The sequence below is a fragment of the Pinus tabuliformis genome, chromosome 3_2 (assembly GCF_031772625.1).
Source record: "Pinus tabuliformis cultivar Carrire ecotype Pingquan chromosome 3_2, CPIR1, whole genome shotgun sequence".
Lineage (NCBI taxonomy): Eukaryota > Viridiplantae > Streptophyta > Pinopsida > Pinales > Pinaceae > Pinus > Pinus tabuliformis.
In genome coordinates this window covers 950,166,468-950,184,657 of record NC_142302.1, presented here as the reverse complement: position 1 = coordinate 950,184,657, position 18,190 = coordinate 950,166,468, and the positions used below count along the sequence as shown (strand labels likewise).

At 40.2% G+C, this 18,190-nt stretch overlaps 1 protein-coding gene across 1 annotated transcript in view; it reads right to left on the bottom strand.

Annotated features, from left to right (window-relative positions):
• Positions 1–17,402, bottom strand: part of LOC149183788 (phytochrome-associated serine/threonine-protein phosphatase-like) — a 209,884-nt gene extending 192,482 nt beyond the window's left edge. Inside the window, exon 1 of the mRNA XM_089417247.1 lies at positions 17,063–17,402. Within this exon, the coding sequence (XP_089273373.1) occupies positions 17,063–17,143 (81 nt within the window). The 5' untranslated portion in view covers positions 17,144–17,402. The remainder of the gene's footprint in view (positions 1–17,062) is intronic.
• Between the last annotated feature and the right edge of the window lie 788 nt (positions 17,403–18,190).

Genomic DNA, 18,190 nt, shown 5'->3' with positions numbered 1-18,190 from the left:
TACGACACAAGACACATGATCTAGTATGAGAAAATACATAGACTCGATAACACTAGAACTCGCCTAAGACCTCGTCAATAGACTTCTGTTAAAATTGGCAACTAGGGCCAAACTCCATGTGGGTCATCTTATTTATGGCAACTGATATTTTTTTTGGATCTCTCTCATCGAGAGGTGTAGGATTGATCTAAAGATCATCAGATTTCGATAAGTATTCATGGAGTTATAAATTTATTTGTGTTATAAGACAATTCGACAAGGTCAGCCAGCGACCAAACTGCCCCCACTTGTGCTCAACATTTTAGTATAAACAGAGGTGGCCTTCAAGTCATTTTCACACACTCACACTCTTGTGATCTCTCCCTTCATTCTGTTTTGGGTTTTGATGAAGGAGAGATCTAGAGGGAGTGCCCTAGGCTCTACGCTGCCCTAATGAAGAAGCCTTAACGCAGTCATGGAAGAGACTTCTATAGCACAGCAAGAAGAAGTTCTAACTGTCCTAAACGCGGATCTAGAAGAGACCCTAAGCAGTTGTCCTTAAAAACCCTAAACATTGTCCTAGGAAAAGACATTTAATCGCAGAGAAAGGAGGGTCATGTTGTGCCCTAGCCGTAGAGAATAGAAGGACTAACGCAGCACTATAGACGCAGATGAATGATGTATAAAGGAGGCCTCAACGTGCCCTAGCCGCAGCCAAGGATGAGGCCTAATTATATGTGGAAGACAGGCCCTAAATGTTGATGTATGAGGCTAAATCCGCAGTTCAGTTTGTGCCCTAGTCACTGTCCAAGTGTTCCCTAACCGCAGGCCTTATGCCGCAGCAATAAGGACTGTTTTAGGATCATTTGGAAGAGTGTTGGGCTGCCGCAGTCAAGAGGAGACTTGATATAGCAAGCCACAGCAAACAGAGGAAGGCCGAAGTTGTTGATGAGGGATAGACTGCCCAGAAAATGCAGTATAGGGTCTCCTCCTCTCTTAGAAGGGCAGTCGCAGTAAAGGAGGGCATTTCTGGGCAGATTGAAGAGTTGTTGGAAGTACCCTAACCAGTCCAAGATTGCTGCAGTCAAGGACCCTAGAACTGTGAGCTGAAGGAAGTGTTAAGGGCTGCCATATGCCCAGAACAACAGTGTTTTGGGCATGACTGTTAGGTACAGCTGTTACAGCAGTAAAACTAGGACAGCTAGGCAATGGTACATACATATTTAGAGCAGCGTAAGTATGTTGGGACAACAGCAATGTTGGGTTGCTGGGATAACAAGCCATGATGGGACAGCAGTACTAGCAGCAACGATATTGTGCCACAATGTTCAATGGGACAGCGCAATGATGAGGCAGTGGCACAATGGGACAGCAATGACCTTGTGCAGCAATGGCACAATGGGACAGCAATGACATTGTGCAAGCAGTGGCACAATGGGACAGCAAGCATGGACAGCATGGTGCAACATGGCAAGCATGGTGCAGCATGGCAGGCATGGATAGTTGTGGCAAGCACATGAGACATGTTGTATGACAACATGGTTCAACAATGGCACATGGGACAGCAGTGCAACATAGGGTGCAGCATGGTGCAGCACGATGAGGTGCAGCATGATGACGAGATGCAGCACAATGATAGGTGAAGGAGTCACCTTGGAGAATCAATTGAAGCAGCATGTCTTCAACTGATCTCAAGTATCATCTTCTTAGAGATGATCTATGCTCTTATCTAGATCAGTCAAAGTGTTGACTTCTGTTGTAAATGTACTATCTCTCTCTCTCTGCTGAAATATTGAAGAACATATAAGAAGAATTGATCAAGCGTTTCATCACATTGGGGTTTCTCCCTGGCTAGCGCCACATCTTGTGTCCTCTTGTCTTGGCTTGTCTTCTGCGATTTATGTTTATGTTCTATCTGCAGTTTACTTTAATGCTGATGTGATTGCTAATCTGGAAAAGGTATTGAGCTAACAGTGAAAATTGAAATAAATTGCTCTAAGCATAGAACATACCTAAAATTAACAACTTCACCCTAACTTTGGGGTATATTTGGGAGAAAAACTCTACCAATTATCCATGTTTACAATCACAGATAATTTGGTGAGATTAAAAAACTCCCTAGAGTGAAACCCTTTGAGAAGAATCATAGGCTTACCTAGGTGTTGTTACATGGCTTAATAGTATACTAGAATCATTTTTACATACAAAAGCGGAATTTGGGATTATAATAATGATATTGACACAAAAAGTTTGTTCCACTGTTGTATACTCTACTTCTTGGATTGTTGACATGTACATGGTCGACAGGGCTAAACAACGTTTTTAGATAGCAAAAAACCATGACAATTGCTTGTAAGACGCAAAGTATTTTCCAAGCTACAACTTAAGTCAAGATACCATCAAGTAAGAATTAAACTACTTTTAAAATCAATTATGGGATGTTTGAATGGTTGAAAATGTCATTTCAAGCTCGTTAAAACACTAGCAACACTTATGAGGTTGATAAATGATGTTCTTAGATCCTTCATTGACTCCTTTGTAGTTGTGTATTTGGATTACATCTTAGTCTACAAGACATGGCAAGAACACTTGAACCATTTAAGGCGAGTACCAAAAATTCTCTCAGAGAATATTTTGGAGTTGAATATGAAGAAATGTGATTTTGCAAACACATATTTATCTATCTAAGATTCATGACAGGTAGAGGTCAACTTAGAATCAACTCAGGAAAATTGCAAACCATTTAGAAGTGGCCCAAGAATGTCAATCTGAGAAATGTAAAAAGTTTTGACATACTTTTTAGTATTTGCAAAAGTTTATTTCATATTTTTCAGAGATTTCTACACACTACATTCTTTAACAAGAGGAGAGAGTCACTTGTTTTGGACGAAAGAACAAGAGAAAACATTCAATGAAGAAAATTTGTGAAGCACTTGTGTTTAGGGCTTCCAAATTGTTAAAATTGGCAACTAGGGCCAAACTCCATGTGGGTCATCTTATTAATGACAGCTGATATTATTCTTGGACTCCTCTCATCAAGAGCTGTAGCATTGATCTAAAGATCATCCAATTCTGATAAGTATTCATGGAGATATGATTTTATTTGTGTTATGGGACAATTCGTCAAGGTCGGCCAACAACTAATATGCCCCCTCTTGTGCTCCATGTTTTACTATAAAAGGAGGAGGTCTTCAAGTCATCTACACACTCACTTCTCCTAAGATCTCTCTCCACTCGTTTAGGTTTAGTGGCTAGAGAGGTCAAGAGGGAGAAGCCCTAGACACAGTTGAAGAATGCAGCCCTAGCCGCAGTCAAAGGAAGCACAAATACACAGCCAAAAGGAGCCCTAACAGATGTCTAAAGGAGGCCCTAATATGCAGCCAAAAGGAGCCCTAACAACTGTCTAAAGGAGGCCCTAATACACAGCAAAGAAGGAGCCCTCTACGCAGCCAAGTGGAGGCCCTAATCCGCAGATCTAAGGAGCCCTATACGCAGCCAAGTGGAGGCCCTAATCCGTAGCAAAGAAGGGAGATCTACCCAATGTTTAGGGGAACTTCTACACGCAGCAAGGCAGCCCTAATCCGCAGACATGAGGAAGCCTTAAAGGAGCCTTAGCTGCATATCTAAGGAAGGGTTAAACGTGCCCTAGATGCAGTCTATACATGGCTGAACACGGGCCTAAACGCAGTCACCTTAACAATATTCTAGGCTGCATTTGTGGAGGGTTTCATGTGCCCTTAGACTACGGTGAGAAGGGATCTGAATGGTTCCTTATATGCAGTCTCATGACTGCCCTAGCCACAGGAAAAGAGAAGGTTACAGAAGTTCATTTGTGGGACGATTTGGGAGGTCTACTATATCAAGAAGGACTGTTATGATGCAGCGTGGAGGGCAGCAACTCATTGGAGGACAACCACAGTCATTAAGAGCAATTATGGGCCAGCTTAGATGGGCTGTTAGGGACTGTGGTCAGTACCCTAATCAGTCCCTAAATTGCAGCATTACAGCATGTTCAAGAGTTGACATTTCTATAGACTAAATGTTGTTGCGTTAATAATGATTGGACACTATCTGGGATATGTTTGTTGCTATGTGCTAGGCCGCAGGCCATAGCACCATAGCAAGAGTTGTTATGGGCAGTGTATCAGGGTGTGCAGCACAAGTGTATCAAGGTGCAGCATAAGTGTATCAAGATGCAGCACAAGGGGATGCAGCATGATAGGCACAGTAAGGTACAGTTTGAAGATGCAGCACAAGGAGGTGCAGCATGATGATATGGTGCAGCAGCATGAAGATGAAGAGCAACAAGATGGGTACAACATGATGAGGTACAACTCAGCAGTGATGCAGCATGGTGCAGCTCTGTGATGAGACATGGTATGATGGTGCAGCATGGTGCAGCACTGTGATAGGGTGATGGAATCACATGAGTCCATATCAGTTACCTCATGAGACATCTTCTTAGAGAAGATCTATGTTCTTATCTTGTCAAGTCAAAGTGTTGACTTCTTATGTATATGTACTATCTCTCTCTCTCTCTCTCTCTCTGTTGAACTATTGAAGAACATATAAGAAGAATTGATCAAGGGTTTCCCCACATTGGGGTTTGTCCCTGGCTAGCGCCACATCTTGTGTCCTCTTGTCTTGGCTTGTTTTCTGCGATTTATGTTTATGTTCTATCTGCAGTTTACTTTAACGCTGATGTGATTGCTAATCTGGAAGAGATATTGAGCCAACTGTGAAAATTGAAATAAATTTCTCTAAGCATAGAACATACCTAAAATTAACATGGTATCAGAGCTGAGGTGAAGACAAAGCCCAAGAAAGAGTGAAAGAGCAATCACCGAAGACAGTTGGGAAAGGACAAAAGGATCAATGGATTCCTCATCCCTCTTCTAATTCACCAAGGGTGAAGTCGAAGCAGAGAATATTATCAGAATGGCGCAGCGGAAGTTTCTGATGGCCTACCTGAAGATCACTTCTATGGGAAAACCGGATCTAAGGGTGGAAGGAAAGGCAGATGCCTTGGTTGAAATAAGTTCGGCCATTATGTGAAGGAGTGTCTGACTGGCAGGGACACATCACTTGATGATGATAACAATCATTCCAGGGACATCTTCAATGATCAGAGGAATGATAGGTAATGCAGGTCATCAAGGATACGGCCAACTCTTCAGAGAAAGCAAGGAACCTCAGGTATGAAGAATCAAATGTTGTTTCTGATAAGATAAAGAAGTGTTATCTTGTATTGGCCCTCTCCTTCAGATTCTTTGGGAATCTGGCTTATTGATTATAGCGCTTCAAGGCACTCCATCGGATAGAAGGGTGCTCTCTCTCTAATTGGTAGAGATGGAAACATTCGTGGGATTATACTTGGAGCCGATGCCGCCTATCCCGAAAAGGGTGTTACCCCTCAATTGAATGAGGGTAACTTGATTCATTTACAGAATCGCTTTTATGTACCTGATCACAAGAAGAACCTGGTGTCCATTTCGGCAATGGAAGTCAAAGGTTTCAAGGTGGCATTCATCGATGGAAAGGTACGTGTTTGAAAATGAAATTTTCAAAGATGTTTTTACTCATGGGTTCAGGGTTGGCAATTTGTGTCAAGTTGCAAGATGGTCCATTGGGGATCATGACATATCTCATCTATAACACCTGAAATCTACTTTATGAGGCCCTAACCGATGTGAGTCAGATGGTGACTCGGATACCTAAATTCAAGAAGAGCATGAAGGTACATGTCTGAGATGTACCGAAGGAAAATCTTACAAGGGGACCATTCCCCTCATGTAGCAGGTCCACAGGTTTGGAACAACCCGAGGGGATTGAGATTCATGATTAGGAATCTCATGTATACATGTGGAAGAAAGCCCTCTATGGCTTGAAGTAAAACACCCTGGGCCTAATATGAGAGAATTGATCGATGTCTGATGAAGCTGAGATTCACTAAAAGTGAAGCCGATCCAAACCATTGTTTGAAGGTTGTGGTTGATAGACCTCTCATACCAGCACCTTCTGAGAAATGACCTATTTCTGTCAGGTGCAGACCCTCTCATTTGCAGAAGTAAGAGGGAGTTGGATTCCAGATATGGAATGGTAAACTACAAGCCCATGACTACCTCGAGGATCTTAACTTTCAAAAGTTATATGGTGGTGATGCCAGACCAGATTTGAGAAATGCCTTTGAGTTTCATAAACTCATCTACATTGATGTTCTTGGTGAACTTCCGTCTATATATATGCTTTGCAGTTAGCATGGTGAGCTCATATTTGATTGAGCCTCACTAGATTGGTGCCAAGAATCTTCTGAGATATCTCCAGGGCACAATCTCTCATGGATTGAGATATACTGTCGGAAATATGAAGCTGCGTGATTATTCGAATGTTGACTGGGCAAGCAGTGTGGAGGATCGCTAGAGCACTTCTCAATGTTGGTTCTCTCTAGATTCTGCTTCGATATCATGGATGAGCAGGAAGCAGAAGTCAGTTGCTATAAGCACCGCCGAGACCGAAAACATAGCTACGAGTATGATCTTGTGTGATGCTGCCTGGTTGTGGAAGCTCATCAGTGAGTTGTTTGTACACATGATGAATACCATTGTGATTCTTAGTGACAACCAAGGGGGATTCGATTATTGAGGAATATCGTATTCGATGATTGCTCCAGCAGATAGACATCAAATACTACCTTATCTGGAATATGGTAAGTCAATGAGCAAGGAGGCTCCATCGCATTGAGACTGATGTACAGGTTGCAGACACTTTGTTAAAGCCCCCGGGAAAGGTCAAATCTGTGATTTTCCCGAACGACTTGGAGTCGTTAAGAGACCTTCGTATAAGGGAACTACATGTTGCATGCATTGAGCTCTGGGAGCTCTAGGGGGCTTGGGGTACTTACTGGAGCGACATACGACCACAAGGCGACTCACCCTCCCCTGGTGGTGCGCTATGTACAAGATGACAAGTTCAACCTTTCCCTGTGATACCTCGTGGCAACTATGGAACAAGATGATTAGTTCTCCTGTGGGCCAGGATGATTAGTTCTCCCATGGCAACTATGGAACAGGATGATTAGTTCTCCCATGGCAACTATGGAACAGGATGATTAGTTCTCCTGTGGGCCAAGATGATTAGTTCTCCCGTGGCAACTATGAAACAGGATGATTAGTTCTCCTGTGGGCCGGGATGATTAGTTATCCCGTGGCGACTTTGGGACAGAATGATTAGTTCTCCTGTGAGACAGAATGATTAGTTCTCTTGTCGAGGCATCCTACCCATACAGTCTGGGACTCATGGGAAGTACCTCTCATCTAATCAATGAGGGAGAAGCCCTAGACTCTAGAGAGGTCAAGAGGGAGAAGCCCTAGACGCAGTTGAAGAATGCAGCCCTAGCTACAGTCAAAGGGAGCTCAAATACGCATCCAAAATGAGCCCTAACCGCTGACTAAAGGAGGCCCTAATACATAGCCAAAAGGAGCCCTAATAGTTGTCTAAAGGAGGCCCTAATACCCAGCAAAGAAGGACCCCTATACACAGCCAAGTGGAGGTTGTAATCCGCAGATCTAAGGAGCCCTATACCCAGCCAAGTGGAGGCCCTAATCCGCAGCAAAGAAGGGAGATCTACCCACTGTTTAGGGGAACTTCTACACACAGCAAGGCAACCCTAATCTGCAGACATGAGAAAGCCTTAAAGGAGCCTTAGATGCATATCTAAGGAAGGGTTAAACATGCCCTAGACGCAGTCTATACATGGCTAAACACAGGCCTAAACGCAGTCACCTTAACACTATTCCAGGCTGCATTTGTGGAGGGTTTCATGTGCCCTTAGACTGCTGTGAGAAGGGATCTGAATGGTTCCTTATATGCAGTCTCATGACTGCCCTAGCCAAAGGAAAAGAGAAGGCTGCAGCAATTCATTAGTGGGACAATTTGGGAGGTCTACTATATCAAGGAGGACTGTTATGATATAGCATGGAGGGCAACAACTCATTGGAGGACAACCACAGTCATTAAGAACAATTATAGGCCAGCTTAGATGGGCGGTTAGGGACTGTGGTCAGTACCCTAATCAGTCCCTAAATTGTAGCGTTACAACATGTTCAACAGTTGACATTCCTAAAGACTAAATGTTGTTGTGTTAATAATGATTGGACACTATCTAGGATACGTTTGTTGCTATGTACTAGGCTGCAGGCCATAGCACCATAGCAAGAGTTGTTATGGGCAGTGTATCAAGGTGTGTAGCACAAGTGTATCAAGGTGCAGCATAAGTGTATCAAGATGCAGCACAAGGGGATGCAGCATGATAGGCACAGTAAGGGACAGTTTGATAATGCAGCATGATGATATGGTGCAGCAGCATGATGTGTGCAACATGAAGATGAAGAGCAGCAATATGGGTACACCATGATGAGGTACAACTCAACAGTGATGTAGCATGGTGCAGCTCTGTGATGAGCCATGGTATGATGGTGCAACATGGTGCAGCATTGTGATAAGGTGATGGAATCACATGAGTCCATATCAGTTACATCATGAGACATCTTCTTAGAGAAGATCTATGTTCTTATCTTGTCAAGTCAAAGTGTTGACTTCTGATGTATATGTACTATCTCTCTCTCTGCTGAACTATTGAAGAACATATAAGAATAATTGATCAAGGGTTTCCCCACATTGGGGTTTGTCCCTGGCTAACGCCACATCTTGTGTCCTCTTATCTTGGCTTGTCTTCTGCAATTTATGTTTATGTTCTATCTGCAGTGTACTTTAATGCTGATGTGATTGCTAATCTGGAAGAGATATTGAGCTAACTGTGAAAATTGAAATAAATTTCTCTAAGCATAGAACATACCTAAAATTCACACAAATCTACAAAATCCTTTTGAGGTTGAGGTTGATGCATCTAGTTATGTTATAGGGAAGGTCCTCATTTAAAACAAAGATAAGTTGTTTACCATTTGAAAACCTTGAATGCAACAGTGTTAAGATATCCTACCTATGACAAAGATCTACTAGCCTTGCATTAGGCAAATGAAACATTGGGGAGTTGATGTTCTAAAGAAGGAGACAATGATCCACACCAGTAAAAACCTTTGCAATTTTTGCATACACCAAGCAAGTTGTAACAAGATAGGCATATGAGTGGATGTCTTATATACAATTTAACCTCGTCATCAAGTACAAGTAGGGGGTTACAAATAAGATTTTTGAATTAGTAACTAGATCCCTCAAGTCATCAACAACGCTCACAATGTTTGTGCAACTACAACCTTTTCCATTTGAAGATATGGAAATTCAATACGAAGAGCATATAGGATTCCATCTAATTGTATTCTAATTGCAACAAGGAGTGAAGGAGAATAACTACCATTTGAAAGATGGCATGTACAAAAATTACAAATTATTTATACCAAGTAGAGAATGTATAACCATGTTATTAAGAGAAGCCCATACTCTTGAAGTTGCTAATCCTTTGGAGCTAGAAAGACCTTGTTAAACTTACAATGATATATAGCTCAAACATGTCAACTAATGTGGCAAAATTTATTCAACCATGTGTGTTTTGTTGTACATTGAAGCTTGCCAACAGGAATCAAGATTCTATTCTCACTTACCTATATTAGACCAACCATGGGATAGCATTTCAATGGATTTCCTTAGAGGATTCTCGAAGACCAAACAAGGGCATGGTTACCTATTTGTAGTAATCAACAGATTTAGGAAGATGGTGCAACCAATTCCTTGTAAGAATATTAGTTTCAAGGCTAGACAAAAAACCGAACTTGTATAGGATGTAACTCTAAAATTCTAGTGAATAAGATAATGACATTTAGAGCAAAGAGTCCTTTTTCTAACCTTACAAGTCCATGCCATTCCAACATCACAACAAAAAGTCATAACGAAAATGGTAAGGTGACTAATTTAAAGGAGCCAAACAAAGGATCTTTGTTCTAATACCAAATGGCATGTACCCAATTCTTAAAGTCAGTGAAGACAATATTGTTGAAATATCGCCGATATTCGCAAATATTGCGATATTGTCAGGGAGACGAGATATCGTCGAAGAAATATCGCGATGTTTTGTCTCCATGAAAATATCGCGATGGAAAATACTGCGCTACGACCCAAAATATCGTCAGGTGTGAGAAAAAATTCGTTGCCGCGGTTAGAAAAGGCTAAAATCGTTTTTTTCCTCATTCTTGTTTTCTTATTGCTAGAGAAGGAAGGGGAGAGCATTGTGATTGCTATCAAGGAGGATTCGAGAGTTGAATAGCCATTATTGCCACCAACAACGAATATTTTGTTGATCAAAGATTGAAGAACAATGAGACAATCTTCATTTCTTCCATTAACAGGTATGTTCTAATAAACCCCTATGTTAATGATTTTTTTGATAGATTTAGGGTTATTCTTGCTTGCCTATTTGCCTACAAACATTTTGCTTTCTTTTTTTTCCATTTGCTATGATTTTCATGCCCATGAGCAAATGCAAGGGTTTTCTCCATATTTGGACAGCAAACTCCATTTTTTTTAAACTTTCAAATGCACCCTCTTATTGTCATTTATGATTTTTCATTGAATTCACATTGCAAATAATGTAGCAAAAAAAAAATTTCGTAAAATGAGGTGGTTATTACTTATTAATTCCAAATTTTTTTGGTGCCATAGGTTTTGAGTTAGCTCACTACAAAATTCAAATATGCCAAAAGCCTTGGACCCATTTTGGAAGTATGGGGAGCCTGATGGTGGGACAAATCGGGCATATCTATCATGCAAATTATGTGGGACCAAGATGGCAAGAGGGGTTATGCGATTGAAATACCATCTGGCTAGACTCATTGGACATGATGTTGGGATTTGTACAATTTCTAGTCCGGAGCTTATACAAAAAGCTCTTGAAGCAATTGATGAAAATGATAGAAAGAAGGAAGAGGCAGAAAGAAACAAGGTTGAACGTGCAAGCAGATCTTTCGGGATATCTTCTTCTGATTTTGATGATGAGGGTAGTGGGAGGGGTTCCACAGCATCACCTACTACTGCTAGTGCGAAGTCATCATTTTTTGTTCCACGAACAGGACGTGGAGCACAACCCGGCATAAAATCAATTAATAAAAAAAAGGAGAGGCAAGAAGCAAATAAAGTCATGGGGAGGTGTCTTTTATGGAGCGACTTACCTCTCAGCATCACCAAAACCAATCCATTTTGGCAGCCAATGTGTGATGTTATTGTTGTTGTGGGCCCAGGGTACAAAAGTGCTACATATGAGGAGTTGTGGGGGCCAATTCTTCACGCAGAAATGCAAGACATCAACTCTAGATTGGCAGAGTTGAAAAAAACATGGGAAGTTTCTGGATACACAGTGATGTCTAATGGTTGGACAGATAGGAAGGGTAGGACCCTTCTAAATTTCTTGGTACATTGTCCTAAAGGTGCCATGTTTATTAAATCAGTGGATGCATCAGCACATATCAAAGATGCAACAACGATATGTGAATTGTTAGATGGGTTCATTCGGGAGATTGGTGTGCAGAATGTGGTGCAAGTCATAACAGACAATGCAACTAATTATCTGTCTACCAACAAGATGCTTATGGAGAGGCATCGCACATTGTTCTGGACTCTATGTGCAACACATTGTATCGATTTGTTGCTTGAGGATATGGGGAAACTCTCCTTCATCAAGGAGGTGGTTGATATGGCTAGGAGCGTCCCCAAATTTATTTATAACCATGCTTTTGTTCTTAGCCTCATGAGGAGGTTCACTAGAAACAAGGAGTTGCAGCATCCTACAATCACGCGTTTTGCCACAAACTTTATTACTCTTCAGTCTTTGCTTTGATGCCAGTTCAAGTTGAAGCAAATGTTTGTTTCTGATGAGGGGCATAATTGTACATATAGCAAGAGACAGGACAGGAGAACCATTGCAAAAATGGTGTACTCTGACACATTTTGGCAGGGAGTAGAAGAAGCATGCTCAGTTAGTGAACCTATAGTAAAGGTTTTGAGATTGGTAGATGGGGAGAAGCCTACAATGGCTTATTTGTATGAGGCCATGGATAGGGCCAAGGAGGCCATTCGTTCTTATTATGCAGACAAGGGTTCTGCTGGCCTTGATAGGCATATGATGTTATGGGATGTGATTGATAGTCGGTGGACAAGGATGCTTCATCGACCCATTCATGCAGCAGCACTCTTCCTCAACCCCGTATTTTCATACAAATGCGCCTTTGATTTTGATGGCGAGGTGATGGAAAGGCTCCATTCTTGTATTCATAGGATGGTACCTGATCCTGAGCTTCATAGCAAAATCAATCGCGAGATACAGTTTTATCGAGATTGTGTTGGTGTATTTGGCTTTGATGGTGCTATTAGGGAAAAGACCCTCTTCATGCCACGTAAGTGACACATCATCACTCATTAGAAATTAGAATTTTCAATTTAGAATTTCCTTACTTATAATTCTAGATTTTTAAAATTCAATTATGTAACTTTTATTTGAAAGTTTAATTATGTTTTAAGTTTTTGAATTTTTTATTTCTTTATTTTGTTGTAGATATTTCGTGGCGAAGCTATGGTGCAAGGGCACCAAATTTGCAAAATTGGCCATAAGAATCTTGAGTCAAACATGTAGCTCTTTAGGGTGTGAGCGCAATTAGAGCGTATTTGAGAAAATACACGCAAAAAAGCGCAACAGGTATAACTTTGAGCTCCAACCTTCAGTTGAGCAATTACACTTATTGTAATTTTAAATTTTAAATTTAGGACCTTCAAGTGTCAAAAGTAAAGACTCAAGACTCATTAGTTTTTTTGACACTCTTACAGGTTGGAGTTCGCACACCTCAATGATTTAGTGTATGTGCATTACAATATCCGACTTCGAGTGAAGCAAATAGAAGCACCAATGGATCCAGATGCCATTTCCTTAGACAATATTGATGTATTGTCTCAATGGAGGGTAGAGTCTAAGGAGCCCATCTTGGAGGAGTCACCTTCATAGTTAGAGCCAGATGATCCATTAGAACAAGGGCAGCAAGAGGAGGAGGACTCAGAGGAGGAGCAACACGAGGAGGAGGAGTAGGAGTCAGAGGAGGAGGAGGAGGACATTGTGGGAGCATCAGCATCAACACCATCTGCTATAGATATAAGAGAGCACAGCTCCATACCTAGCACTCATTATTTCACATTAGGTGCAGGAGCAGGGCCAGGGCCTTCTACTACTAAGGGCAGGCTTGGCAAATAGCCCATCATGTTTTCCCGTAAAAGGGAGAGAGGGCAGTGATTTCAGATAGATAGTTGCTAGTTTTAGTTGTTTTGATACATATAACTTGTGATGATGAGATACTTTTATATATGTGATGTTATTTTGTATTGGTTCTCCACATTTGAGTCCTTGATTGGACAATTATCAGGGATCAGCAGGATTTGGTATCGCCTTTGATGTATCATTTCTATTTGACATCATATATCAGTGCTTTCTTCATATTTATGTGCTAATGTGTTTATTTCATGTTGTTATTGCTTTATATGTTTGAACAAAGAAACCAACAAAAAAAAATGAATATATTATGCATTTTTTATGCTTGCTGATATTTGCCGATATTTTCACCGATATTGCCAATAAGATGTTCTTTGGACCCTCGTTGATATTTCGCCGATACTGATATTATCAACACTGCTTAAAATAATATAAAAACTAGAATACTCAATGTACACCAAATGTGAGTGTGTACAACTCCTAGAGAGATAATAAAGATGAGTTACACAGTATCTCCTTATAGCAGTGTTCCATGGGGACGCGTTCCCCAGGGTCGGGCGTGTGCACCCCACGCACTCGGGACGGGGGGACGATTGGGGAAACGTTTCCCCACGTCCCCCTTTTGGGGAGACGCAGAGAGACGCGGGGGGGGGGACATTTCCCCAGTGTGGGGGACGCGACTCCCCAAAAGGGCGTCCCCCCTCAAAATGGGCTATGCGTCACCCCTTAAATTTGATTGTAAACAATGATTTATGACAGGGAAAACGTAGTATTTGACCATATTTCCCTACTAATGCTATGTTATTCATGGTAATATTAAATTCTTAAAGTAAAAGTGACATTCTCCTTTATCTTTCATTTTCATCCTTTTATTTAAATTTTTAACATTACCATGAAATGACTCAGGATGTTTGAGAGTGGTTCTGACCTCATTGGATTTCGTATGGAGAAAGTAAAATTTTAGATCTCACTCAAAATCCAGTAGACTTAACAGTTTTTCAGGAATTCAAGATTCGATGGAGTGCAATGTTTCCATTGCATTTTGTCATGTACTAGGGTATAGAATTGGTATTTAATCAAGAGCACCAAGCCCTCTGTGTACTTTAGAGTGACTTTTAGACTCATCACTCCATTGTTTTTGAGTTTTAATTATATCAATTTACTATTCCAGTCTTTAGATCAATTTTTTAGGAATTCAAGATTCGATGGAGTGCAATGTTTCCATTGCATTTTGTCATGTCGAAGGGTATGGAATTAGTATTTAATCAAGAGCACCAAGCCCTCTGTGTACTTTAGAGTGACTTTTAGACTCATCACTCCATTGTTTTTGAGTTTTAGTTATATCAATTTACTATTCCATTCTTTAGATTTCAGTATCTATTATAGTCTATGACTCTATTTTGCTTAGTACTAATTAGATTCTAGAATGATAAATGATGAATTTTAATTTTAAATCAATTTAGAATCTAGAATGGTGAATGATGAATTTAATTTTTAAATCAATGTAGATTCGAGAATGGTGAATAATGAATACTGAATATGGATCAGAGTATTTCATTATTGAATCTCATGGTTTATGGATGAATCGTGTATGTATTAGTAAGGATTATGAGTATGGATCAATGTATTTCATTATTTAATTCAATTAAGTATGTATCATTCTATTTATGCTTTCATTATTGAATATGAATTTGAAAAATATATATATATATATATATATATATATTAAAAAGGAAAAAAAATTATATACCCCGACGTCCCCCCGTCCCCCCCTAAATTTCCCTAAAATTTGAGGGTACTCCCACACATCCCCCTTGTGCGTCTCCCCGCACCCGCATCTCCCCGTCCCGAAGACTTGATGGAACATTGCCTTATAGGGTAGGAGAACCTCCTCCAAATAAACCCAATACATTTATATAGCCAAATCATAGGTTCATGTTTCCAATAATGACTATATTGACCTCTACATAAACCTATTCTCACTCATTGCATGTGTACACCCCTATTAGGTCAACCACTATTACATATACATTTAACCCCATAGGTGCCCCCTTAGGGTCACATGAAGCTCAATGAAAAAAGAATGACCATGGAGAAGTTCAGCAAGATGGAACTCTCCAAAGTTTTGATTTGTAAGAGATGAGCACAGAGTACCACAAAGTAGCTTCATTGTGCTAGTTGAGAGCACTATGGATTTCAATAAGATTGCACCATCAATGGGTTCAAGGATGACAGCAATATTGCACAACAACAACCAAGATTTTTTTATTTCGAATCAATGTAGTTCAAACTTCAAACACTTGATTCTTATTCCTGTATGCAATAGCCGAATGGAGAGACGGATGGGGCATTTCCATGAGCAATAATGCTCATTTTTTGTTTGACCTGTTCTAAGATCAGCTATCTTCAGACTTAAGTCTATATCTTCTAGGTTTTCTAAATGTTATGAGAAATACAATGGTGACAAGCTATTTGAGAATCGTGATTATTATGTTATTACATCATTACTTCTATCGTTTATACTTCATATGTTGCATGTAATTATGTATATCAATGGTGCATTCTGCATAAAATTTTGATGATTTATGTTTCAGCTTTCATATATTTTAATGTTCTTTTTTCAATATTTTGAGGCAAGGTCCCTTATGATGTTCCCTAGAATTTGGGAGTGCTTCCACGTGTCCCCTATATGTGTTGCCCCACACCCGCATACTAGAAAACTTGGTGAAACACCGGTTTTTTATTAAATTTGCATATTTTATGTATTTTTTTGTCCACCAGTGTTTCAAACCAATTTTATTCCGAGTTCTAGTCTAGTCCTAATCCAATTCAATATTTTCGATATTTTGGCCTTACCAGTTCCAAATTGGTTCCACTCTACCTCCAGTTATGATAACTTGCTCACCACTATGTTAGTGGAGAGGTGTTAGCATGAAATTTGTATTAAAATGGGTCCCTTCCCTCCCTCGAAAGAGTCCAATATATTATCAAACAACATTTTTGCTCATGTCAGTACTTTTCTTTCAATGGAGAATCACATCAAGATGTCTTCCTTCAACTCTTAGGACTTGAAGGTGCATTCCAACCCTAGGTAGTACATTCCAACCCTCGACCCTTCGTTATTGCTAGAAAGTATACAATTTACAAATTTTTGACATTGTCTCTGCCTTGTCACTAGATTTAGTTAAAACATTTCCATACTTCTGTTGTTCAATGTTGAAGTCTACTTTCGCAGTTATAAACTTATAAGCTATAATGAACCTCGGAAATTTAGGAATTTCAATTTCGTCTATCTCGTGGGAAGGCGTATCAATTGCGTCAAAATCACCCAGAACATACAGCTGGACTCGTCCTTTTCTCAGCATCCTATTCAGGTGAACAGACACCGCGAGAATGGAACCCTGGCACGCGGCTTAAAATCTGGAAAATCTTGCCAGTCAACCAAGGCCCCGTGGTAAACGTAAAGAGTTCAATGGATGAAAAAAAATACAAATTCCACATATACATATGTTTGCCAGATTTGGGAATATTGTAGAAATTATTCCTAGATATTACACAAAAACCCCAGGGTAGAAACCAAAAAAAAACACAGAACAAGCCCGGCACAGTGATAAAAACCCTAGTTGCTACACAAACAGGTGAGTTCAGCATTAGAATTGAACATCCGGCTGGCAAATGCCGGCTTAAAATGCATCAGAGTACAAAATATTTATTTTAAAAATGCCGTCCTAGAGTTATAAGTTGGATTTCCTGGTCTTGGTGGTAACCAAAATATGACTTAAATGTTTGAAGGCATCATAATAAGATTAGATAGAGCTCACATACGTAATCGCACAGAAGCTTGAGTTCGTCCTCTGTGAGGTTCTCCCCACCCCTAACCTTCTCAAGCCATAGGTCCAACTCCATCACTACTGAATTCCGGAGGACTGGACACGAAGAAATTTAGATTTCCAGCAACCCGCGTTCGAACCTCCAGATCGGATCGATCTGTATTTCTCTCGGATTGCAGAGGATCAATGAAAATGGAGACTTTTCAGTGCTATTCAGCTGTTTATGTTCAAAATAAAGTTAGAAAACTAAAAGTGGCGTCCCCTCACTATTTAAATTTGAATGGGAGGATCCATCTTCGTTATTTGGTTCGAAGGCGAAAATTAAAAAGGTGGATCCATGAAAACAAAAGAGGAAAAGACATCTTATGGTCAATTGCGGGATACCGAGAGGGATCATGGGGATTCACTGTTATGATGGAGACGGCTCATTTATTAAAAATTTTAAATTATTCCAACAAAAAAAATCAATGGGTGCGAAAATTTATTATAATTTAGTGGTCAAACCAGCAGTGAAGATAGTCATCTCTAGTTGTTAACATAGATGCAAGCTGATTCATCATTGTTATTAAGGAAAACCAGGCCACCCGGAATAATCCATTGGTGGTCTGTAAAGGAGCAGGCAAATACCTCTAGGTCATGGGTAGTCAACCTGTTTGATGACTGTAGGAGAAATCATATCTTTCAGAACCGAATTATACAAGATGAAAATCTCAAGGGAAGAAGGGATAGCTTCGTATTTCATGAAGGTATCTGAAAGTAGAGATCAACTACAAGGACTTGGAGAAGTAATGTCTGATCGAGAGATGGCCACCATTGTGCTCAATGCACTACATGATGAATGGGCAACTTTATGTCTAGCATATATGGGAAGAATGAAACCACTCCATTCAGTGATTTGTGGTCATTATGCAATATTGAAGAATCTAGATTAAAGGCGAAGAATGATGTTGGGCCAAAAGAACTGACTCAAGCATATGCAACATCAACAAGGAAGAAAGGGAAATTTGGGAAGTTGAGCCTCGAAAGAAGTTTCACAAGAGAATTGATATGTCAAATATCCAATGCTATGACTGTAATGAATATAGCCATTTTAAAAGGAATTGTCCTAAACTCAAGAAGAGAA